This window comes from Drosophila grimshawi, unplaced genomic scaffold, assembly GCF_018153295.1.
Source record: "Drosophila grimshawi isolate 15287-2541.00 unplaced genomic scaffold, ASM1815329v1 contig_44, whole genome shotgun sequence".
Lineage (NCBI taxonomy): Eukaryota > Metazoa > Arthropoda > Insecta > Diptera > Drosophilidae > Drosophila > Drosophila grimshawi.
In genome coordinates, this window is record NW_025063240.1 from 10,205,723 (window position 1) to 10,230,930 (window position 25,208).

At 39.5% G+C, this 25,208-nt stretch overlaps 2 protein-coding genes across 4 annotated transcripts in view; both read right to left on the reverse strand.

Moving 5' to 3' along the window:
- Positions 1 to 25,208, reverse strand: part of LOC6557733 (four and a half LIM domains protein 2) — a 58,448-nt gene that overhangs the window by 24,217 nt on the left and 9,023 nt on the right. The window contains exons 3-5 of one of the 3 annotated variants that reach the window (XM_043215297.1): positions 15,394 to 15,479; positions 1,246 to 1,622; positions 929 to 1,173 (exon numbers count right to left, since the gene is read on the reverse strand). In XM_043215297.1, coding sequence (XP_043071232.1) covers positions 929 to 1,173; positions 1,246 to 1,622; positions 15,394 to 15,479 — 708 coding nt within the window. Of the gene's footprint in view, positions 1 to 928; positions 1,174 to 1,245; positions 1,623 to 1,812; positions 1,989 to 12,238; positions 12,412 to 15,393; positions 15,480 to 25,208 lie in introns of those variants that run through there. The other 2 variants (XM_043215299.1, XM_043215298.1) reach the window with 2 other exon arrangements.
- Positions 21,398 to 23,415, reverse strand: LOC116806099 (nuclear transcription factor Y subunit beta). The gene has a single exon (XM_032742172.2). The coding sequence runs from the start codon at positions 23,251 to 23,253 to the stop codon at positions 21,601 to 21,603; it is 1,653 nt and encodes a 550-aa protein (XP_032598063.2). The 5' UTR covers positions 23,254 to 23,415; the 3' UTR covers positions 21,398 to 21,600.

Sequence of the window (25,208 nt, forward strand, 5' to 3'; positions counted from 1 at the left end):
CGAAGCAACATCAAACCAAGAGCAAACAGCTCGTCAGCATCCAAGAAGGGGGCGGGGCTGCCCATTTAGTGACCAACACATATTTATTATACTCAATGACAAATGAATCAGTTCAGATAATAAAGCAATGCCACGTCACAAGAACTATATGAATAATGGACCCATAGACCTTACCTGTCAACAGATTTGTCAGACATTTTGACAGTGTATGCAGAGCTAATCGCCAATAATAATACAATGACGAGCATTAAGCCAATGTCGGTTTATTATCAAGAATTGTTTTGCATTTAAAGTAAATATTTAAATAACGATTGATTGATGATTGGTTGTTTAACTCTTGGCCAACCAATATCGGTTTATTTGTAACAATTGTTTTGTTTTTAAAAAAAATATTTGATATTTGCATAATGCTTGATAGATTGATTGGAAACTTGGAAATGATTGATAAGACTTTGCTAGCTTCCTGACTTCACTTGCAACAATTTGGACTCACTTTGAACTAAAATCTCGTAGCGGACGCAAACAGGATGTGAATACGTCCGGAAGCAATGCCGTAAGTGAACTGTCAACTTGCCCTGATAATGTCTCAAGGTGCATTAGCCAAGCAAAGCGTTGACATTTAGCTGGCCAACATGTGAAGTTCAATGAGAATCATTTCAAAGAAGGGATGTAAGTTAAGGATTAGGGCGGACACACCTTGACCATTAAAGCCAACTGCGTGCGACAGGCAATAAAAAAAAAAACAGAGAGATGAGAGCCAATTAGAAACTATAGAAAACAAAAACAGAAACAAAAAACACAAACCGCCTGAAAGTGTGCTAAGCATTTGGCAAGTGTGCTTAGCACTGTGTGTGTGTGTTGTGTGTCAAGTCACGTCAAGTCAAGTAAAAGCCAGAACAATTTGGTGATGGATGCATGGGGCACTTACCTCATCACAGCCGGTGCAGCGGGGTTTCAACATTTCCGCATAGTGGCGCTCACAGTAGACTTTGTCGTCGTGGACACAATAGGTTAGATCCACGAGCAGCTCGTTGCAGGTGCTGCAGGTGAAGCACTTTGGGTGCCACATGACGCTCTCCACGAATTTGGGCGCGGCCACAACCAAATCGCCGGCACCAATCTCATTATCACAGTGCGCACAGTGCTCATCGTAGGGTGCATCCTTGATATAAGCTGCAGAGCCGTAGTAAGTGATTAATTAGACAGTGAACAACTTTTAATTGAATGTCACTGCAATCTGCATACCTATGTCTAATGCGATTTCATTGCGTGCCGTCACAAAGTCCTCGAAGGAGGCCTCGTGCTGCACCTCCAGATGTTTACAGTGCTCCAGCGACAGATCCTGTTTGGGCAATTGATATGAGATCTGCTGCTCTCGTATGCGTGCCCCCTCGCTACCCAAGCGCGGCACCTTCTCATCGGGCAGCTGCTCGAAGTAACGATTCACCCGCGACGAGGCACGCACACCCGGCGGCACCCACGTGTAGCCCAAATCTCGGGGTTCCACACCCGAATCCGCTGGCGAGACCAGCTTGAAACCCAGCCGCTCGTGCACATTGGTCGTCTGTTGTTGATAAATGGCGTGCGCCTCGCGCGGACACTTGCATGACTGGCAAGTTTTTCTGAAATATTACACAAATGATAATTAATCATAAATACCCAACTAGACATAAGTAACTATCTTTTATTATAATTATAATCAAAATCAACTCAAGCATTAAGACACTTTTTGTCCGCTGCACAGCGCTGGCGAAAGCTTGTCAAGTGGCGCCATCTAGCGATAGCTTTTCACAGCATATTGCGTTCGCTTACCTTACAATGAGATCGTAAATTTCTTTCCTATCGAATACTTTACAGTAAATGCTGAGGACATTGAGGCATGCATAATGCATGCCCGTCCAGGGCACATCGGAAGCCAATGCCGCCCACAGGGGGCATTCAGCGTGACGGTCGAAGTCGAGCATTTTCACCATTTTATGTTAAACTTAACGATAAACTTAACGGCAACTCCGACGTTAAATGTACTTTGTACTTGTTTTTTTTTTGTTGGGCAACTTTAATTATGTTTGATTATTATGGCTTATTAAAATTTTATATATTCTAATATTTCTTTTGTTTTTTTTATACATATATTTCACTTTAAAATTAACTCGCTTTCTTCTGCGGTGTATTTCTCGCTACTGTTTCGATCAATGTTTTGAGTTCAGTTGCTGTTTCTGTTTCAATTTCTGATTGACTCATCAGTATTTCGGCGTCACTGTTTTGGTTTTTGAGAGGGAGGGAGTCGGGCATCGGCCTTTATATTTTAAGCATTTGGCCACCTTTATACGCAATGCGAGAAAGAAAATGCGAATAAAAGTTAAACAGTGCTCGCATTGAGCACGTCTGTTTGTCTGTTTTGCGGTTATTTGCTCATTGACATTTTGATTAAGGTGTTAATTTAACCTTTATAACATTTTAGGGGCCGCTGTTTACTATCAAACATTTATTTACGCACACACAACAAAAATATTTAGCTTCAACTACTGATTGATAATTGCAATTAATCGACTGTTTACCCATTTTATTTTATTTTCTTAAATTCAATACAAAATAATCAGCTTCATAAATACACCCCACGCAACAGACAAATGATGGTTGCGCGGGGAAGGGGGTGGGAAAGGGGGGGAGGGGTTAAGTGACCAGCACTTTCGATACATTCAAAAAGATATTTCGATTCCACTCGCAGCCAAAACGCACACATAAAATAAAATGAAGGTAAAGGTAAAGGTAAAGGCAAAAATAAAAATAAATTCAGAGGCATCAGTTCATGCCAAGAGGCAACTTTCTGATAAGATTAATAAAAAGGCCGATTCTTTCAGGCACACACACACACACACACACACATGCACACATAAAAACCAACTCAGAATTGGATTGCGTGATGTCATCAAAGAAGTGAGCAGGCGGGGGCAGGGTTGGGTAACAGCAAAAGATTGTCAACTGCCACGAAAGTGTAGCGAAATGAAATATAACGCTAAGTACGTAATAATGTCAAAAAATAACCCATGAGTAAAATGCCAACGCTGAACGCTGAACGCTACTCGTCTCACCCAGATAAGCGTCCAGATAATTCATAAATTGTATTTTAAAAGTAAATGGCATACAACAACAGCCAGATGACCTTTTATAGTGTTGAGCAGCAACCGTTGTTGCTAATTGCTAATGAGTGCGCGTCAATGCGGAAAATGCAACAGGTTTGCAAATAATAAACAAATTGAAGAAGGCGTGGCGAGGCGAATGGGGAGGGAAGAAGGAGAGTTGACAACGACTCGAGTAATGCAAACATGGCACAATTTAATGGAATTACTGCATGATTCATAATATCAAATGTTGTCCGTCTCTCTGTCTGCCTGTTTGCAGCTCCATCAAGATCAAGATCAACTCAAATTTCTTGACGTATAAATCATGTTGTGGCAAGCGTCAAGCAGCGAGATCTCAGGTCAAACAGAATATTTAGATAAGCATCTTTAGAAAAAATAGTTTCTATTAGAAAAGCCAGCGGGAGTACTTTGATGATGAGTAAGCGAGTATAACTCTTTGTGTGCAGCAAACAATTTAATTTGATTTGAGAAAGTGAATGGTTATATACTCAAATTTAGCCAATTTAGCAGCAATCAAACTTTATTTTGTTTATATGTGTGTCGAATGGCAATTTGTGTAATTCGTCTTATTAAAAGATGCATGTTTTTGTTAAACAAATCTGTATTTAAATATTTATTGTTAAAATTAGCAAAACACAAAGCTTAATGATTGCTATGAAAAGATTGCAGACTAAATTTAGAAATCCATTCATGAACTATCGTGAGTTGCGCCGATCTAAAAACAGATCTCGATAGGTAGCATTCATCATGCAATTTCGCGTGGTGCCACAAAATCCGTGCTCTGCAAAATAATCTCAGTTCCGAAAAGTTGTCAGTTTTTTTTTTTTTTTTTTTGTGGTGCGGGATGCGCAGCCTTATCGCAAAAAATAAACAATTATGGCACAGTAATTAAAACATGTTCATTTCAGATTAAAGCCAGTGACAATGAGAAATATATATTTGCTTTGTTTCGTTTGCAATTGCGTTTTTAGTTTACCATATGATCTAAGTAAGCCGTATTCTGCTTTTATCAACAATAATGAGAGCCGCTTTTGTTTAATTGAATTGCGAGCGAAACACACAAATTTAATAATTAATGGACTTTTCCACATACGCAATCAACCGAACGCACATTAATACACAAATGACAGTTCTCCGAAATTTACAGATACCCTGCACAGTAATTTATCAACAGGCACTCCCATTTTCCCATATTTAATATTAAATAGTTTATAATATAGTTGAAGCTTTGGCGTTCAACTTAAACTGCTAAGGCGCAGCCAACTTAATTCGCAGCTAAACTTTTAGGTGTTGCCAGCCCAAATATTATAATAATTAAGGAGAAGCAACAACATTTGAGTTTGGTAAGTTGCCAAAGGCTTTGGAAATGAGAAATATTTAATTCGTATGCAAAAAGTTTAGCAGCTCTTGAGAAGAGTTCCAACTAATTTTTAAGTTCACAATACAAATTCAACAATCAACAATTCTTGTTAAAATGCTCTCCGCGTTGAGAATTATACAGAGTATTTAAACACAACGAACACGTCAGGCAGCAGCACAGCAGAAAGCGAAGAAGTTGCTGCCAAAGTTTTGCTCGCAGATAAATGTAATTAAAAGCCAGCCAGTTCGATAGACACACAGACAGACAGACAGACAGACAGAGGGGTGACGATGGCATTTGTTGTTGTTGTTGCCCGCAGCATTTGGCAGTTTTTTTTGTTGGTTTTGTTAAGGTTTTTTTGGTTTTGATGAGGTAGGGGTGCAAGCGGGTGGCAATAGTGGCAGGCAACAATTACAATTGATAAGCCCCAAAGTCACTTTCATTTATATTTGTATTAATGCTTCGACGCTCCGGTTTCGGGCAATTGGAAAACGTCTGGCGACAAGCTGACATTAAAGCGTCCTCAACTTGGTTTGAGTATATATATATATATGTATACATAATTAATATTTTAATACAAAACTAAAGTTTCTTTTTCAAACGTGATATAACATGAAACAAATTTGCATTTAAACATTTTGCGTTTGTTTCTTTGCATAAAAATTGATAGCACTTTAAATTGTTTGCTAGACACTGGTCTAAATAAGCTGGGAGACACTGTATATATGTATATGTTTTGCTACTCGCTTTCAGGCAGTGCTTGCAACCAGCGGTTGCAAGTTGACCTGCCTTTCCCCACCGGATAGCGAGCAAAATCCAATTTTCCACTATAATTGAACATGTTGCGACATAAACAATAAACAATAAAAGCGCGCATAAAAGTCAAACGGCAGAGAGTGCAACAAATCTCAATTATGAGCTTGCATCCAGCCACAAGGTGTGTGTGTGTGTGTGTGTGAGTGAGGGAGATAGTGAGTAAGATAGAAAAAGGCAGCACTCACTGGCTTGTCCTCTTTTCGCTTTCGATTAAATGAGTTTTAATGCGATTACGACGAGCAACAACAAGAACAACAGCAGAAAACAACAATGAGCATTGCAGCTACGGGCGATAGAATAATACACTTGACTGGCTGACTGCGACCACTGCGACTACTGCATCTACTGCTGCCCCACATAAGCTACCCACCCAGTCAGTTAAGCAAGTGCTTACTATATAAATTATGCGTATAGATGGCAACCGCTAATTGAATCAGTGAGCAGGGAACCAATGATAATAACAACGCTCAGCTGAAGGTAGATAATTAACATATGCAGCAGGGACAGCAGAGGAACTAGGCAAGAAAGAGATAGTTGAAGTGAGAGTGAGAGAGAGACAGAGAGACAGGGAAACCCCCCGCAATGATGTGGAGCTGTGGCGAGTTGTCATGGCAGCAGCTTCTACTTTATGTCTTTTGCAGAAATGTACAAATTATATTCCTTCAGCAACTGTTACATTCTGTGTGTGTGTGTGTGTCTGTGTGAGTGTGTGTGTGTATGTAAATGCCAAATTGCATTGCACTTTCTGAATTATGGCGGCCTTGCTTGCATGCACATTACTTTTGCTTTGGCTTTAGTTTTAGCTTAGCTTTATAGCTTCTGTCTGTCTGTGTGTCTGTGTGTGTGATGGGGGGATTATAGTTCCGCGAAATCTGGTCACAATGTGTTACACAAAAAAAGACATGACATTAAAGGGGGCATGATACACTCGGATACTTGTATATATTTATGCATATCAGTGTATATAAGATTTGACTGTGAATATAAATCAGAATGTGGACAATTTCATTAATATGAATTTTATTTATTCTTCTATTTTTTGGGGGGTATTTAATAGTGTCTTTTCGTCACACAAAGTAGACTGAAGTGCGTTCTTATCAACAATTATTATTTAATGTTCTTTTCTAATCAAAAAATAAAAACTAATAACAAAAGAATTTGCAGATAAGACTCAAATCAAAACTGAAACACACTCGAAATATTGGAATATTTTTGAAATTCCAGAAATGTGGAATTTGGAAAGTTTGACTAAATTCCGATTTTCGCCTATATTTCCTGCCACTCAACGTGTTTTTTTTTGTTATATATCAGAAATTCTCTTGCGACTCTTGCCAAAAATTTTACTTTTGATCTGAACTGATCTGCCTGTCACCGCATTTGTAAACATCAACATTAACAACAACACATGAAATGGCAAGAAATATATTGTGGGCCTTTTGGTTATTTGGTTTTTTTGGTACTAGAGATTTCCGCATATGTTTATGCATAACAAAAACCGCAAATGTATAAATGTAAACAAATATGGCTGGCAGCAATTGGCATTTTGTTTGTGAATACACAACAACAACAACAACTCAAAATATGAGATGCCCAAGAATTTTTGGAGCACTTGAACTTGAGAAACCAGCGAGAAAAACGACGAACAAAAAGAAAAAATAAAACAAAAAACCAAAATGATGTCGCCGAGTCTTACAAATTAATAATAAGCATTATTTTGTTGGGCTTGATTAAATTTTTCGTCAAATAATTGTGTCTTTGCACCTTTGCCACACACACACACACGCGCACACGTACATAAATAAGTCGACAGAAAACACGAAAAAATAATAATGATAAAAACGCGCGGCTGGGGCGAAAGAAATCGCTAGGAAAACGCGTGCGTTTTATAAAATTGAGTGTAAGGGCGCTGGACAGAGCGAGAGAGAGAGCGACAACCGCACCGTTACACAATTCAATTCTAACTGAACTGAACTCTGCGTCGGCGTCGTCGTCTGGTCTGCTGGCTCGTTGTGTTTTTGCTTTTATTGTTGCTGTCGGCGCGCCGCACGACGCCGCCGCAGCCGAAGCGTAGCAGCAGCAGCATAAACGAAGCTCCCACTGGCGGCGGCAGCCAGCAGCGCGGCTGAAAGAAAGCAGCGCAACGTAAAGAACCAAGAGCAACGCATCGTGGGAGACAGGTAAGCAGCGTTATCTGCACACAGACAGAGAGAGAGAGAGATAGAGAGAGGAGCGATAATCATATGGCACTTGCCATTAGCAGCTGCTGCTGCAGCCACCAAGCGCTTATTAGCAATGCAAATGCGTTGGGTTCTCTTTTCTTTTTTTGCTGTTATCTTGCTCACACTTAAAACGCCCATAAGTTTGGCAAAACTGAACCAATTGTCAAGTTTTAGACAGCTTTGAGTGGGGCTTGTTCTCTGGATTGATTCTGCATTTAAATTTGTGTATGGGGTTTTTCTATTTTTAATGGGCTAATAGAAAACTATTATAAAAGCTTATGTTATATAAGAATATATACTTAAGTAAGCTGAAGCAACATATGAAATGGAAGAAGACTTAAAAAAAGGGAGGGAAAATATCATTAAAAAAATATTTATTTTCAACTTATCTGAATTTAGTTACAATTAAAATTAAAAAATATCATTTTATGAAAAAGCAAGAAAAAAATGATTGCACAATTTTTCAATTGAATTATACAACATAATAAAATTTTCATTGGAAAAAATTATTCCTAGTAAAAAGTTTTTTTCCCCAAGAAGAGTTCAATTTTCAGCATTTCAACTTGAGAATATATTTTTTTATTGACAGCGTATTGCGTAGTCGGTCAATCGCTGTTTGTTTTTTTTTATGGCAGCACTTGATTAACACGGCACGCGTTGCACACGTGTGTGAATCGCGCGACGGCTAATGAGTCAACAGGTTGTGCGCTTGACTGCCCCAAAGTGGAGTCGACTCGACTCGACTCGAGTGGAGTCCCAGCTAGAGTTGGAGCTCGAGCCACAGCTGCATTTGGCTGGATAATTAATGGCCAAGCGGGCAAGCTGCATTTATTCGCTGGCATTGCCACAAATGTAGCCCATGGATTCTGCCACGCTACGCTTCCGTTGCTGCTGCTGTTGCTGCTGCTGCTTCGGAGGGGGGAAAGGCGGTCAAGGTCAGAGTCAAGTGGCCAGCAACTGCTTGCCACATTTATCAAGCAGCGACTGTGACAAGTTGCCTGCTTTGATTACCACAACTAACATGCAACAAATTACGGGTATTTAGAAACAAAGACGCAACTTAGTATCGTAAAAACCAATTGAAATGTTCTTGGCTTGTCGTGGATGTTGTCAAGGGGCTAAAGGCGCAAAACACATTGTCAGCAACTATACAAAATCCATAAAGCAAACGCAAATGGCCCGTAAAAATATTATGATGCCATTGAATGTGGCCACTACACTGACTAAATAAAGTATGTGCCACAATGTTGAACGTGTAGGCAAGCGCAACTAATTGCATACCCTGTAAAAAGTGTTTAGAGACAGCAATTTCCAATTTGACTTGATATCTTTAATCGAATAGAAGCAGAAACTAAAATTGGATATCATGCGTAGATCTTAGCCTGGTTAATAGCAAATATTTATTATGTTTTCTCGTTTACAGAGACTAATTATTATCTTTAGCCATCGTGAAGAGTATTTAAACAACTGCTTCTGTATTTTCTCAACATGTTGTTTTTGTTATTCTTTTTGCTAGCTGCTCACTTTGCCGGCACTTTGGTAAATTTGTATATTTGGACTAAAAATATACAAATGTGTTTCTTGCGAAGGGGCGAAGATGGGGTTTTGTGTGGTGATTGGTTTCGGCCAAGTGTTTTCATTCATGGCGTACGCGCCAAAAAGTCAACAGACCCTCAAGAGTCTCCTGTCCATCGCTGACGGACAGCACACACAGGTGGGGGTGGGGGGAATGCCTCTTCCCCTCCATACCCCGCGCCACACTCAGCCCCATCACACACTCGTTTGTGACGCAAGCAAGAGGCTCTCTGCAAGCAGAGATACAAGAGATTTGTTGCGTGCTTTATTTATGAGATTTTATTTTAATGCACAAAAATCACCCATAGCAAAATCGCACGCTATAAACATAAATGATTAATTGCTATTCAATTGGGGTAGTGCAGGGAAAGGGCAGCAGTATGAGCCACGTTAACAGCGTCAAATAGTCAGAAGTGTAGGTGGACTAAAGATTGATGACGTCTTTGCCCCCGTCTTTGGGTGCACTTAATTAGAGGCGCACGTTTTGGTCGCCAAGCCTTACAAATTGCATGCATTATTAACTCTGGCCAAGAAAAAGTTGCCATCAGATACAAGCACTCCCCTTGCCACCCCTCCCCCTGCCTCTTCCTTTCACTGCTTACCTTACCGCCACATCTCGCAAGTCGCCGCCCTGCTGTCTTTCAACTTGATAAGCAGCCCCATTAAGAAAACAAGTAAGAATGCTGCAGCAAAATGCGCTCGACTACGTGATACCCTGTTGCTAAATTTAGTTATTACCAGTTTTACACACCCAAATATAAGCATGCGTGGAAGTGCTTTTATCATTATTATGAGAATAGATTTTCGACTTTAAGTTGGGTGTTCCTTATGAGATATTGATGAGATTTGTACAGTTAATGAATAATGTATTCATTTATAATGCATCAATAAGAAACTTTTCTACCAGTTACAAGCCACTATACCCTTTTTACCCGTTTTTAATGGGTATAAGAGAAGGCAGAGAAAAAGTAAGGTAATACGTATGTAAGTACGTTATATATGTATGTAGATGCATCCATATTCGATTACGAAATGCAAAACGTGACTTTGGCGACGCTGCTGATTAATTGATGGGCGATATATGCCGGAAAAAGTTGGCGCTGCATAGCAAAAACAAATTGCATATGGGGAAGATATGCGGCACAGCAGATATCGCATAATATAGTGGCAAGAGCGCAAAGCAAAGACCGATAAGTAAATCGAAAGCTGATAAATATGTTGTACAAACGCGGATATGGAATTAGTTGAAGCCAATGCTTAAGGTCGATGTGGATTACAACCAAGCAAATCCTGACTAAGACTCATGATTTTAGCTTGGCGAATCTGCATTTATATTCAACATGCTTAACTCTTTCTATATGCCACGACTTAAATAACATTCACTTTAAAGACAGTTTATATTTAATCAAATATGTGTGGGTTCACTTAGTATATGTAATTAGTTTGTTTATTTGTTCTCACGAATTGTTTTTATGCATGCGAATTCATACGAATTTATACAATTTTAATGATACTTTACTAGTTAATTCAAAGTATCTGCACAATTGGAAAAATGAAAAACATTTAATGCTTAAAGAGAAGGCAGATGGTAAATGAATTAACTACATTACGCGATTTATAAATAATCCAGTTTTTGTTGAACATTGGACTTGAACTTGGGAGTCAATAAATTTGAACAACTACAGATGATTATCATATATGTAGTATTACTTGGGCAAATCGCAGTGTTTATTACAAAAGTCATCTATCAATAGATATTACGAACCATAAATATCAATACAATAGCAACCTAAAAGAATATATTATGTGTGTGTGTGTGTGTGGATTAGTTTTTGTATTTGTTTATTTACCTGTAGCTGTCATTTGCCGCTTTTAATTACAACACTACCTTGCCGCCTTGGGGCAGCATCTGTCGAACACACATGCGTACTTTTAGCTACATTCAGTACACGTATCTTGCAGATACATTTGGCGCTTGTCGCTGCAGAGCCATTGGCTGGAATGGGTCCAAAGCTCCAAGTTGAGTCTGTTGCCAGCCATTAAGGCAATTATTTTACATTAGATAATGTGCTGGTGCTGGTACACAGGTAGCAACATTAACGTACATCTACCCGCCAAAAATGAAGCAGCTAATGTCTTTCGACATTTTTTTCCCACATTTATTTATATATTAAACATCGCATGGACCACACAGACAGACAGACAGATAGAAACACGTGTGTTTATTCTGGGTTCCAACTTAAATATCATTTGCCAACTTTCAGCAAGTTTAAATATATATATATATATCTATATTTTTGGTTCTTTTTTCGCATATCATCAATAAATACATGTTCTTTTTTGGGGTTCGAACCAAAACGCCTGTTTATTAATTTGTACGAGCCGACTAATTGGGTTTAATGGGGGCAGCACATCTCTCACTCGAGGAAGGCGCTCTTTGAGTGTGAGTTGAGTTCTCTTCGAATTGAGCCATACGATTTATTTGACATCTGAGCAGGCGAATTGCGTCAGATCCGTAAATTTTCAATCAATTACAAATGAAATTCTTACCCTAAGTGTGCAACAAATTATCAAATTCCTTCGATTATACTTATCGGCTCATCACTTGCTCTCAAAGGAAAACACACACCCAAAAATATCACCGATAAACATGAAGAATATCTCAAAAATGAGTGCGAAATTATGCAAAACAGCTGCCGAAATCGAAAAGAAGAAGAAAAATTGACCAAAATTTATATAAATCTTTAATGTTTTTTTTTTGGCACCCCTTTTCTTTCTTTGTCTTTTTTTTTTTTTTGTTTTGTTCGATTGCCAACAGATTGATGATCAATTAAAATAGTTTTGAATCGTCGACGAGATTCATTCGCTCATAATTATTGTTCAATCACTCATAAATTGCGCCCGTGGCTGTGGAAATGTCTTGGCAGCCGTTCATACGAACGATTGGGAAACGTGAAAACATTTGCCATTATAATAATCATTAACGATCTTCTGAACAATTTGCACAAAATAAAACTTGTCCAAAAACATTTACGTGATTTCTACAGAGCTCATAAAACTCGCTTGCTTTTTGTTTATATTTTACATCTTATGCGATGAATATCGTTTTGTTTGTTTCAACTCACTTGTCGTAGCTGCCGCCAGATGGCGTCAAGTTAACCGAAGACTTCTTACGCCTGATGGCCATGTGACGTTCGCGTGTGGGAAACTTGGGCTGCTTCTTGACCAACACTGGCTGCACCTCAAACACATCACTCGTAGCCGATTTCATTCTCAATTGCATCTTGAATTAAATTGCTGCTGCTGCTGCTGCTGTACTCTTTGTGGTTGTGGCTGAGCAAAGAGCGTGACTTGAACTGAGCGCGCGAGTCACTTTAAAATGTAAACAATGACAGCTGCTGACAGACAGCTATCTATAGCGGTCATATATAATGCGTGCTTCGCATACTGATAAGCTCTACACACACACACACACAAACTAACACAAACTTGTATGCAAACAGCGAGAAAAAAGCTTCTCACTCATTGTGTTTTCTCGTTTTCTCAGTTGAATTTCGATTAATTTTATGCACCCCCCAAATCAAGCAACTTCATTAACTAAGCGAATTCGCCTACTGATCGCGTGGGCAACGCGCAAATGTTAAGAAACAACTAAAAAAAAAACTAAAAAAAACTAGCACAAAATGTTAAAGGCCTGGAATTGAGCGTGAGTCAAAGTACAGCATAAACCAGAGAAGCAGATGCGAACTCAACTCAAAAGCACGAAACACGAAGCGCCGTTATTCAGTTGTCGGCTGCATTAAATAAAGCTTAATAGGCCAAGTGCGGCGAGCAAACACGAGTCGCAAAACACGACTTCGTCAGACAATTGAACAGTTAGTCAGTTGTACTCGCTGTTTTGCAATTCAATGTCAGACCTCCGCTCGATTCATTGCTCAAACATCCCCACCATCTCTCTCTCACTCGCTCTGCTGCAAAAAAAAAAGTGCAAGCGTTGCCCAAACTTAAGCCATTGCCCAAAAGCAGAGAGCAATTGCAACACACGGTTTCAATGGAAGCGAATAAGACTCTGTACTCGAGCTTTCATCGGCGCAATCGAAATCAATTGAAAGCCAAAGCTTCCAGAGAGAGAGAGAGAGAGAGAGAGAGAGAGAGAGAGAGAGAGCGAGAGACCGAGAGCAGGGAGAGAGCTACGAGAGAGCATATCAATTATATTGATGGAAGAGTGGAATCAAAAAGCAAGTCAAGGTCTTTGGAAAGCACAGTTAATTACCGCCGCTGCAAGTGAAGCGATCAGCAGCCGATGAGAGAGTCGAGAGCCGAACCAAACACGATCTTCAACTCAGCGGGTCGTCATGTTACGCCCCCTCAACCCCCACCCCCTCCTCCACATCCACTTCCAATGAGCAGCGCACAAAAGATAAATTTTGTGGTCATGCTGAGTTTTTTATGGGATTGTTAATAGTTAAGATGTTTTTTGCGATGATGGGGCAAATAGAACCACATCATTAGTAAAGATGTTCCCCGAATTGGCAACAATTCGAGGGAACTGCACTAATTACCATTAAATTGAACCAATTTTACATTTCCAAATTAATTGGCAATCTTCGTTTGATAAAAAAGTTGTTGTTGTCAAAATCTGGGCTTGTTAATCGTGGTGCGCTTAAAGCTGAGAATGTGGTTCTGGTTCAATTTTCTTTCCAAAATTATACACCCAAAAAGTGCTTAAAGGGATGAATCAAAACTTTCCAGAGTCGATTTCAAAAACCAGCGCTTTTTAATCACGGTTCGACTTCGACATGAAAACTGCATTAAAAGTTAATTTTCATATTGAAATCCAAATCAATTGCAATAAAATAATACGGAGACTTTGACATAAATATTTTACTTCTAGATCAATAGTAAATTGAAAGCTGGAAACTCGGCTTTGCTTCACGTTTTAATGTGCATAATTAAATTTAAGTTGGTATGCCTTGCATATATGAGATATATGAGTATTTAATTATAATTTATGTCCAATGTTTTTGCCATTAAATCAACCAGACGCCCATTAAAATCGAAAAAAAAACAATAAAGTAAAAAAACACAAGTGAATTATAGCACAATTTCAATACACACACCCACACAGACAGAAATGAGCAGCGTTTAGTCAAACAAACAAAAAACAAATGAAACTGCGCATACGCCCCGTATCCATACGTTTTTATATATATATGTACATATATTATTATCAGAAGTTGCGATTACGTCTCTTGGGCCCTCGCCGTAAATCGAAATTGGCATACGGCCAGCTTCAAAACGCGAATGAGAATGAAAATTAAAATGAAAATGCAAACAAACCCGCAAAGGCGAGTCAGACAGACAGCCGGACGGACTGATGGACGAACGGACAGACAGACAGAAAAACTAATTTTACAAATGAATGGCGTAATTTGAATTTGTGGCCAGGGCACTGAAACCGTTAAGTGCTATTCCCAATTGGTAGAACGAGTCACTAATTTGCATTTCCATTCGATTTTGAGTATGCATTAAAAGCACAATTGCACAGAGAAAAGTGCTCAATATTTGAGTACGGCAATTGAACATAAAATAAACTGAATTAATATGTCACATGCAGTTTTCTCTACTCAATTCTTGACCCCAATAATCCGCATTTATCATCCTTTAGCCAGAATTTGGCCAAATAAATGACGCCTTCTGTTTTCTTTTTTTGGGTAGTTTCACCGTTTAATTTAACGTTTGTTTTTCTTTTGAATTTACGATCAAAATATTTGGCAAACGAGTACACTTGTCGTGGCTGCCTTTAAAAGATTTTTTTCTTCTTTTTGGCAATGCTGACGCATTATTTATTTGGTTGGTCGACATGAGGAATTGCCAACTGCGGTGGGTAGGTTGTGGGTAGGCGTAGGGATTGGTGGGTGGGTGGGTGTAGACAGAGGCCGTAGGTAATACGCTAAAAATATTGATTAGATTTTGAAAAACGCCATTTTATCTAGCATTTCAATAAACGAACGAGGCAGCAGCATTGGCGTCATCTGGCGGCTGTTTTGCGAAGCACACGGGAGCTTTTGAGCAGCTTTCACAGTGCGGCAACGAATATTGAGACAGCTTTCTATTTGCAATAATTCATTTAAAACTTGCAATAACCAAAGAAATGTAAGAAATATTGGGTATTTAATAAATAAAAAATAGTCGTTGATCTTCGGGAGGTGTTTGCAGTGCGTATACGCAATATTTAGTGATTAATAAAATGCAGCTTTGCACATTCTTTTCAACTCACCTCCAATCGTGAGCCGCAAATCCGGGACACTCTGATTTGCATTGCTCGCAACGAACACCGTCGTCCACCTCTCGAATTATGACACCCTGTAAATAGTAAATTCACAGTTGGTTAATTATATAAGACAATATGCACACACACAGTTAGATAAATATGAAATATCTGAGTTAATAGTAAGTCAATTAGATAAGCAAATAATTTGCAATTCTTAGAAGCGACTTGAAGCAAATTCTATAAAATAAATTTATATTTGTGCAGTAAAAGTTTTCGCAATTTAAAACTTGTTATTATTCATAGAAGCAATTATGGAAATGTATAATTTAATAAAGCAAAAAAGTGGCAGCAAACAGATAAGACACAGAAATAGGAGCTCGACTATGCTATACCCTGGCAAATACAGCGTGACAACAATAGAAGAAACTATCAACAGAACAGAAAAAGGAGCTGAACTATGATATACCCTGTGAAATACTACCTACCAACAAAAGTAGAAACAATCGCTAAAACAGAAATAGAAACACAACTCTCATAAACCCTAGAAAATTCTGTATTTCTACAATAGAAGAAACAATTAGAAAAAAAACAGTTTGGCATCTGAAAAGGTCAAGTAGCAAATTGAATTGTTATCTTTTTCATACCGTGGAGAATGTCTTTTAAAGGTTAGTTTCTGCCATACTTAAACTCAATGCCCGGTTATAGGGTACAAGTGTGCCAAATGCAATTGGCGATTACCCAACTTAACTTTTTGTTTCCTATTTATTTATTTATTTATAACTATGTTTTTGCACGGAGAAAATAGAGCTGATATGCATTGCATTGGCATAAACCCGAAACTGAATCCGTAATTGTAATCGTAACCGTAACCATTGCCAGAGAGGTCAACAGTCAGAGGCAAAGCATTGCCAAATGGCAGCAGTTAGCTTCGTCTTCTCCTGCCACGCCTCCACCTCCTTTTGCTGCTGCTGATGCTGCTGCTGCTGCTGCAACCAGCGACACTTGTTCCAAAATTACACTCAAAGATATGTGTGTGTGTGTTCAACAACAGCAACAACAACAACAACAAAAAAAGAAAACTAAAAACAACAATTTGGCACGTTTCCATTCTGTTTCTGGCCATGTTTCTTTGTCTTTCCCAGCGTGTGGTGTGTGTGCATCTGTGTGCATCTGTCTGTGTGTGTGTGTGTGTGTGTGTGCGGTGTGGTGTGTGTAATTGTGACTGCAGCAGAATTATGCTGGCATTTTATTTAGCTACTGTTTTTTTATAATCCCCTTTCAGGGTATTACAATTTTGATGGGGAAAATGTGTAATGCTTTGAGAGAAGCCTTTTTGAGCCTCTAAAAACTGGAACTTTTTGGCAGTAAAATGTTGGGGTTTCCTTTTTTTGGTTTTCTAAAATGCTTTAGCCTTTTCACGCCAGTAATTATGCTCTTAACAAACTCAATCTCTCTCGAAATGGTAATGGTTTCAAGGATATATTTTTGAGCCAATTGAATCATTTTAGCAGAAAATATTTAGGATGAATCGAAGGATCTTTCTTTAATAAGAAACTTTCTTGGTTTTCCAATTTAGATCTTATGAGATGTGCAATGCTCGGAAGCATATATTATTGAGCCAATCAAATATGAATATTCTACAACATTTTGACAGAATATTATTAAGAAGGATGTTTTACGAGAAGGATGTTTCTTAGCCAGACTCGTCAGTAATTATACTCCCATAAAATTTGATTTTATATAGCACACTTATTTTGGTCTGCTGTGCAAGTGTATCAAATGTTCGTGTGTTCTTTTTAGATATATATTGCAGAGTTGTCAGAGTTGATTTTTGCTTTTTGCTTTTGCAGCCAGAATTAATGTGCAGGATGTGGCTGCAAAAGCAAAGTTCGCATGTCCTTTGAGTGCATTCGATAGTTGAGCCTTGCTGTGTGCACTTTTGGGACAGGCAGTCGAATGAATCCAAACGAATCCAAACGAATCCAACGAATCCATTTGCTGGCAAAGCGATAATTGTGACACGTTGCCGCGAAAATCGATGCTGACCCAGTTCATATGGCCAGGATGAGTGAATGGGTGAAACACTGGCGACGACAATCGCTTGCTCAAACATGTCGGACAGACGGACAGACGGGCAGCCGAACTGACGGATGTTTGGCATTAAGTTGCAAGTTGAGTGCTCAAGTGCGCAAATGTTTGACTGCCACTCAAGTGAAGCCAGTAAAGCCCAAAATCCCCATAGATTAATGATGTGACAATTAAACACATGAAACTCATCACAAATCCATAATGCATATATATATATATATATATATATATATAAATATATATATATAAATTGGATGGCAATCACAGCTGCGGCAACAATAAGTCGCTCAGAATGGCGAAAGTTTTCCACTTTGTTTGCAATTTGCCACAAGACGCAAATATTTAAAGCAAATTAATACAAACGATTGACAGTTACAAATGCGGGCATCCATATAGGGAAGACCCCTCATTAATGGCATTGAATATTCATGGCAATATAATTATAATCCCTTATGAGTTTTCTCTGCAGCTGCTGCTCAAATTATATCAGAATCTAATGTTAAACACAGCAAAGAATATATATTTATTTATATATATATATATTGGAACTGATAGCTTCATTATAAAGTGAACCGAAAACGTTGAGAATGCCTCTAATGAAGATGTCGTAAATGCCTCTTAGACCTGAGGCATATCCCCAGAGTGTAATCAATATATACAAAAAAGAATCTGCAATTAGCTATTTTGTCCAGTCATTCATTAAAATTAAAAGTGAGATGCGATCTGTGCCCAACAATAAAATAAATAGCCTATGAACATAATTCTTTTTTTTCGCACTTCTATGCAAAATGATGTCATGCTCTAAATCTGAACAGCAACAAAAACAAGTCCAATTTCTAGTGTAAAACAACGTGTCCAAATCCGTGTAAATGCTGGGAAAATGCGAGTAGCAAATATGTTGAAATTACCAATTTCAATTCAGAAGTTATGTAAGAAGCCTTGTAGAACTGAACTAAAAAACATATCGGCCAATACGAATAAGAACTAGTTTGCAACCCACTCACAACTTTGGGTCACGCCCGCGCATTTGTTGCCAATCAGTTCTGGGCAAACAAAATTTGTGAATTTGTATCTGTATCTATGGCTGTAGCTGTATCTGTATCTGTTCGCTGTATCTGCATATGAATGTATCTGCATCCACAAAAAAAAACTGAGCAAGCAACTCAGCTCAGCTCATTCAGCTCTAAGCTACATTTTCAAACTATGACGCGATGCGAGTGTTGACTGTTTGTCTACAGTTTGAATATAAAAAATACAAAAAGAGACCGTAGGTCGACGACAACACCAAAACGACAACAACCACAACAACAAATTAAAAACCGGCTGCCAGCTACTTGGAAAACAATCTACGTATGAGCCATATACATATTATATATATCTATATGTATATATATGTATATCGTAAGAAGCAGTAGAGCAACCGAATCACAGAACCCGCAAAACTGTTTATTTATTGCAAAATTAAAAAGCAACAAAAGAAACAGAAAAAAAGAAGTAAAAAGTTGAAAAAGGGAACAGCAGTCTTTAAGTACACAATTAACAATTAACAGCAGTAAACAATTTCGGTGAATTTTGTACTTGGGTTTTTTGTTGCTGCTGTTGTTGTTTTTATTGTTGAAAATTCGCATTAATTAACACGATTTGTTTTTGTTTTTGTTTTTTTTTTTGAGTTGACGACTCTGATTTTGTGTGTTAACCAACCCGTTTGCGGAAAGACCCACGCAATTGGGCAAGTCAACCATTTAGAGGGCTCCTATGACTCCAAAGTTTACATTACATTTATTTTTCACAGTCTAGTTAAGATGCCACAATGAAAATGGCTAAGGCTGAGACTTAAGTGGCTAAAAGCCAAATGCGTTAACACCAGCTAACGCGTCTACTAATGTAGTTCAAGATCATGCGTAGATCGGCGACTAAATTGCAACTTAGCTGCTCGTGTTGCCAAGCTGAAGCTGATGTTGTGATTTTTCTGGCCAGAGCAAATTGTTTTTGGCCATAGTCAAAACAACGAACAACTAACGACCCCGTTGTGACCACATTAGAAAGTGTGATATGTAGAATGAGATCAAGTTTAAAGCTGCTCATATTGCTAATTAGTTAACTAGTTTAACGTTGATTATACACTACGAAAAAGTTTGCTATTTATGAGTTAGAGAAAGGCAATAAATATTAGGGGTTCCATCTTGAGATGATCTTTCAAAAACGAAAACGAAACAATTCAAGAAAGTTTCAAAAGTGTCAAAATGCAACTTGTTTGTGATCTGCCGAAAACATTTAAACGAAAATAAATATTGTTAGAGCTCATTAACTTGCCGCAGCAATCAAAGATGGCTTATAAATTAAGTAAATGATGTGGGTGTCAGAAAAAAGCAAACAATTTGACAGAAATCTTTAAAAGGAATACATCATTAACAAGGGGTTTGCGCAATTTACTTTGACTCAGACTCCAGATGAAGTCTTTGTTAGTTGAGTTGGCAACAATAATGTTATTAAACAAGTTAGCTGATTATTTATTCAACTCGTAGAATACAGGAAAACTTTTACAGAGAGTCGGATTTGCGGAGCACCCCTAATGCCATCCATATAAGGAATAAATTATAGTAAATCAATTGAGCAACTGTTTTTTAAATGAAAATCGTGCAAACAATATACTTGTATAAGTTATAAATTATATATGATTCATGTTGATATACTCTCTCGCATATTTGGTTTAAATCATTTATGCCCTCATCCATATGTATAATATCCGTGAGTTGTTTCGTTCCACAGCTTATAAGGAACAAATCAAATCAAGACGACTGTTGACGTCATTCCCTCTGGATATATATTATATATATATATATGATGAGCATACATCTTCTGGCGGTACAATATATATGCCGTTAGGCGTAAAATTCTCGCAACCAAATAGGGCCGTAATAAGCGCATCTGCTTTCTATATGACAAACCCCTGGAAAATATGGCTTGTTACCCATTTGGGTGCTAGTCACGTAACGCTCTCGCCCATTGTCATGCACAGTTAGTCAGACGCGACTCAAACCCGTTCGGATATTATTGACCAAAAAAAATATATATATATTATAAAAATAAAAAATAAAATAAAGAACGCAACTTTAAGAAAAGTACCGCATAACTCATGATTTTAAAAAGCCAATCGCATAATTAGCGCCCCAATAAAACATTGTACAATATGAGTTTTGTCAGCGAATTCGATTTGTTTAAATACTGTTTCGGGGAATGCCATTTTGCACATGCGTTCCACTTGTGCCACAACTACATCATCAAGAGCTCTCTAACGGTTCAAGGGAAATGGGCGTTGAAGCCGTTTTGAGCCAAAATGGTTTTGGTTTTGGCTTTGGCCCCGCGGCAAATGCCAATAAATGATAATTATCAATTTACACAACACGGCAAATTTGTTATTCCCCGCAATTTCGTTTGTTTACATTTGCATTTGAGAATTCATTCATTTACTTAATCTTTCTTTATTTACATACTCAAAAATGATATCAACAAAAAAAAACGTTGACAAATGGAAAAAGAAGTTTTGGGACTTGCGTACTTTACACACGAGTATCGAGTATCAATTGTTGTTAGCACAATTCAAAAGGCAAATAAATACAAATATTCGCAACGCTGCAACGCCGAATGACGCACGTAGAATCTATAGAGTTGTTCAGTCCATATTCCAAAGATATTGTCATAACTTAAGATGAGCTTGTATCAATAAAAAACAAACACATGACTCTATCCAAGTACTTAACAAGTTTTGGTTTGAGCTATAAAATACCCTTTTAAATCAGATTCCGCCAATTTCCTATTTCAATTCTTGAAAATTTGAATGTTTTTTTTTTTGAGTATTAATTTGTAATTTAATTTAAATAAATATAAGTTGAAGTAAAATAAAAACATTTATGCATTTTCTATTTAAAATTTGTATAATTTAATATTTATATATTATTTTATTTTACTTTATTTTATTTTAAGTTTACGTTAGATGGATCGTGTTGATTCGTGCTCAAGTCGCTCAGCTCTAGACTGCCTTATTTGTGGAGAGACAACGAATCAATGAGCGCTGTTCGTTTGATCATTTGATCATTAGTTGACTGTTCGATCGATCGATCGATTCTATCGCCAAGGTATTTTGATCGGTGACCGATTGCGTCGTTGCACGGAGGCGGCTGCGGGGGCGGCAATAATTCTTGGCGTCTGCTGTTGGTCGCGACGCCCCCAATTGAGACTCGGTACGCCCACCGAGCCGAGACGTGAACTGGACATGGTTTTGCTGGCGGGCACAGGTGCATTATAATGGCCCCCAAAATAGGTGGAACTGGCCTGTTGTTGCTGCTGCTGCTGCTGGTGCTGGTGCTGTCGATTGCTCGGCTTGCTGCCGTACAGCTGAACGCGGGTGGGTGCACGTCCTCGAGTTGGAGCCGGCGCCGATTTGTTCGGCTCGCTGCCAATGTGCACCAGAGTCTGATAGCGACCGCTGTTACTGCGCTGCTGTTGCTGCTGCTGCTGCTGCTGGTGCTGCTGCTGCTGCTGGTGCTGCTGCTGCTGGTGCTGCTGCTGCTGTTGAGCAGTCGTTGCAAATCGCGTGGGCGAATGTTGACTCTGGCTGCGATACCATTTCTTGCCACTGACAGGCGGCGGCTGACGCGCCAGGCTGCTCGCTAGGAGACGCTGCGCATAATACTCTGTGGTGGGCATGGGCTTGGCCACGCCCACCGGCACCAAGCGACCCGGCGAATGCGGCAATATTGAGTTCTTGATCTCGATGCGAATGGCTGCTGCAGGCGGCGCAGGCGCTGGCGCTGGCGAAGGCGATGGGGAGACATGTCGACGCATTGGTTGCTCCACACGAAAAGTCTCGTTGCGTTTGACGGGCGAGCGAGTGGCGGAGCGCGAGGGACGATCCCGCAGCGGGGAACGCGACTGTGGACGATAGTTGTCATTGTCAAAGACAAGGAAATCGGGACGATTCTCTTTGGACTCGCTGCGCGTTGTCGTCGTCGTCGTTAGCGCTGCTGGTGGCACCTCCACAAACCAGGCGGGATTGTGGGGCTGCTGCTGTTGCTGCTGCAGCAGACGATCTCGAAAGGATTTGCGAAAGCTGCTCAGTGTCACCGTTTTATATTTGTCACGCTCATCCTCCTCGAGCAGATCATCGTTGGAGTGCGTCTTTAGCTGCTCCAGCTGCTCGCGCAGATGTGTGGCCGGTTTACTCTTGCGATACGTGCTGGAATCGAAGCTGCCACTGGAATTGGAATTGGAGGAGCCACCAAGACTCGACTGACGCTGCATGCCAGCCGCAGAAGCATCCGCATTTGGCTGCCGGCTTTTGTAGTTGCTGCCCTGCTGTTCGTACAGGAAATTGAATGGATCCGAGTGGGCATCGTAGTCGAGCATGCGATCCCCATCGCTGCGCCACTTGTAATAGGTATTTGTTGCCGTATCGCTGGGATGATGCTCATAGCTGGCCAACTCCTCCGGCGACGGTGTCTTCTTCCGCTTCGTGAATGTGCTGAATTTGCTAAAAACCTTTGACTTTTTGGACTTTTTCTCTAGGGTGCTGCTGTTGGATTCGTTGCCACGGTGCTGCTGCTCCTCATCGGAGCCATTGAGTATGAAGGTGTCGCCACGCTGCAGCGTTGAGCTTGTCGTCGAATCGCGTCGCGAACTAATCACACTCGCTGGCCGGGAACGCACCGGGGTCGTATCGCGGCTGGAGCTCTTGCGCGACGACGTCAGCGTTGAGCGAATGTTGCGAAAAAATGACATCTCGCGTTAACCTTGAAGTTTTCCCCGGGTCCGGCGGGCGCCAAGAGCAAAGTCAATATCAAAGTCTCTCTCGTTGATCGATTGAGCGTTGCTCGTTGATCGTTAATCGTTTCACGAACTCGTTCACGTTTTGCGCGTCTGGCGCTGCCAACTGCCACGAAGCGACTGAGCTCAACGCACGAGCGCATGAGTCAAATGAGCGACGACATTAACTGAAGTTATTACGCGGATCACTAGAATTGCAGAGGCTTCGGCTTTTTCATGTCGTTCGTTTGTTTGTTCGTTCATTCGTTTGATTGCTTCGGTTTTTCTTTTTCTTCTTTTTCGTTTTTGTTTTGACCAATTTGGCGTATGCTCAACATCGTTATCGTGTTTAGTACTATGACCATATTATGTGCATAACTCTCTCTCTCTCTCTCCTACTCTGTTTGTCTCTTCTTTTTTGTATGCGTGTGTGTTGATCAGCAGCTGTTTGCGGGGGCGTTTCGCACACACACACACACACACCAGCAAATCTCGTCTTAGGGCCTTAAACGCGGCTTTGAAGCTTGTATTTCGTAATTTATGCACCAGAAAGCGCTCTAATTAGCTTTCTGGCGTGGGGCATCAACAGCTCATTTAACACATTAGCGTTTAGCACAATGCAACAGCAAAAGCAACAGCGGCAACGGCAATCATTATAATAATAACAACAAAACATGCTAACACCAACTGACAAACACCTCAGCTGTGCTCAGTTGACTTTTGTTGCCTTTGTTTGATTGTTTGTTTGTTTCAAGTGCCAACTAAGCTGTTTCCATTCTCTGGCAACAGTTGTTCTGCACAGTGCTTCACACTTGTAGGAAGTAATTAATTGTAAGCGGATTTTCCGATGAAAATTAATAAAGAAAAGAACATTTTATTTATTTATTGTTATTTATTATTATTATATAGCTTATAAACATTTCCCTGTGTACGCTAACACAATTAAAAGTGAAGTCATATAAACCTAACTGAATAATTGTTGCATAATTCTCCGCATTCAAAACGAATAACTTTAGCTGAAGATATTTATAATTATAGTTTGTTTTTCTTTAGCTAAAGTAAACCAAATATTTATAATCCATTTCCGCATGAGGTTTCGACCACTGTGCAGGTGCTTTGCACTCGTGTCTAGACTGGAATTATCGATGGCTTTTGATGGCAATGGGGAGATGCTCGACGCCTCTCATTGTTTAGCCTTAATGAGCGATTGAGTTTCGTTTGCACATTTTTGTGGCATTTGATTTTGTTACGCTTCCGATTCCGCCAAAAACAAAAGCTTAGTCGAGTCATTAGATTGTATCTGCGATTAACGTATTCGAACGGCATTTTATTGCCGTCAAATACAGCAGCAGCAGCTGCAATTCGCATTTAATTATTTATGATGACTATGCGGGTAAAAACGCAATCATAAAATCCGAGTACTTCACACATGAATATTAGCGATTATAAAAAGCAAAATCAAATACAACCAAACAATGTGTGCAAGTGCACAATCGATGGTAAAGTATGAATAAATAATTTCGGTTTGCGTTGCATACTAAAAATTTAGTGTTGCCTACTTTTCGGCTTGCGGCTATAATTTAATATTCAACGCCAAGTCCGAAAGTAGGCAATGAAAATTTGTTACGACTGTTTTTGAAGCGACCGCTTTCTTGTAGAATTTTTTTTAAAAGATTTGTTGGGTGGAGGGTGTGGGGGGAACGTGCAACCATTATGAACACACCAAGTCATCTACACACTTGAGCAATCTAAAATCGCAGCGGGTGCTGGAAAAAATTCACGCCACTTGCAGAATCATAAACACACGGACTACGAGGTGTGAACTCAAACTTTTTGAGGAGCGGGTACAGGATGAAATCATAGATATTGAAGGCAAACAACTTCTGGGGTAACCCAGCAACGGTCAGACACAAACAACTTGCGACGACGAC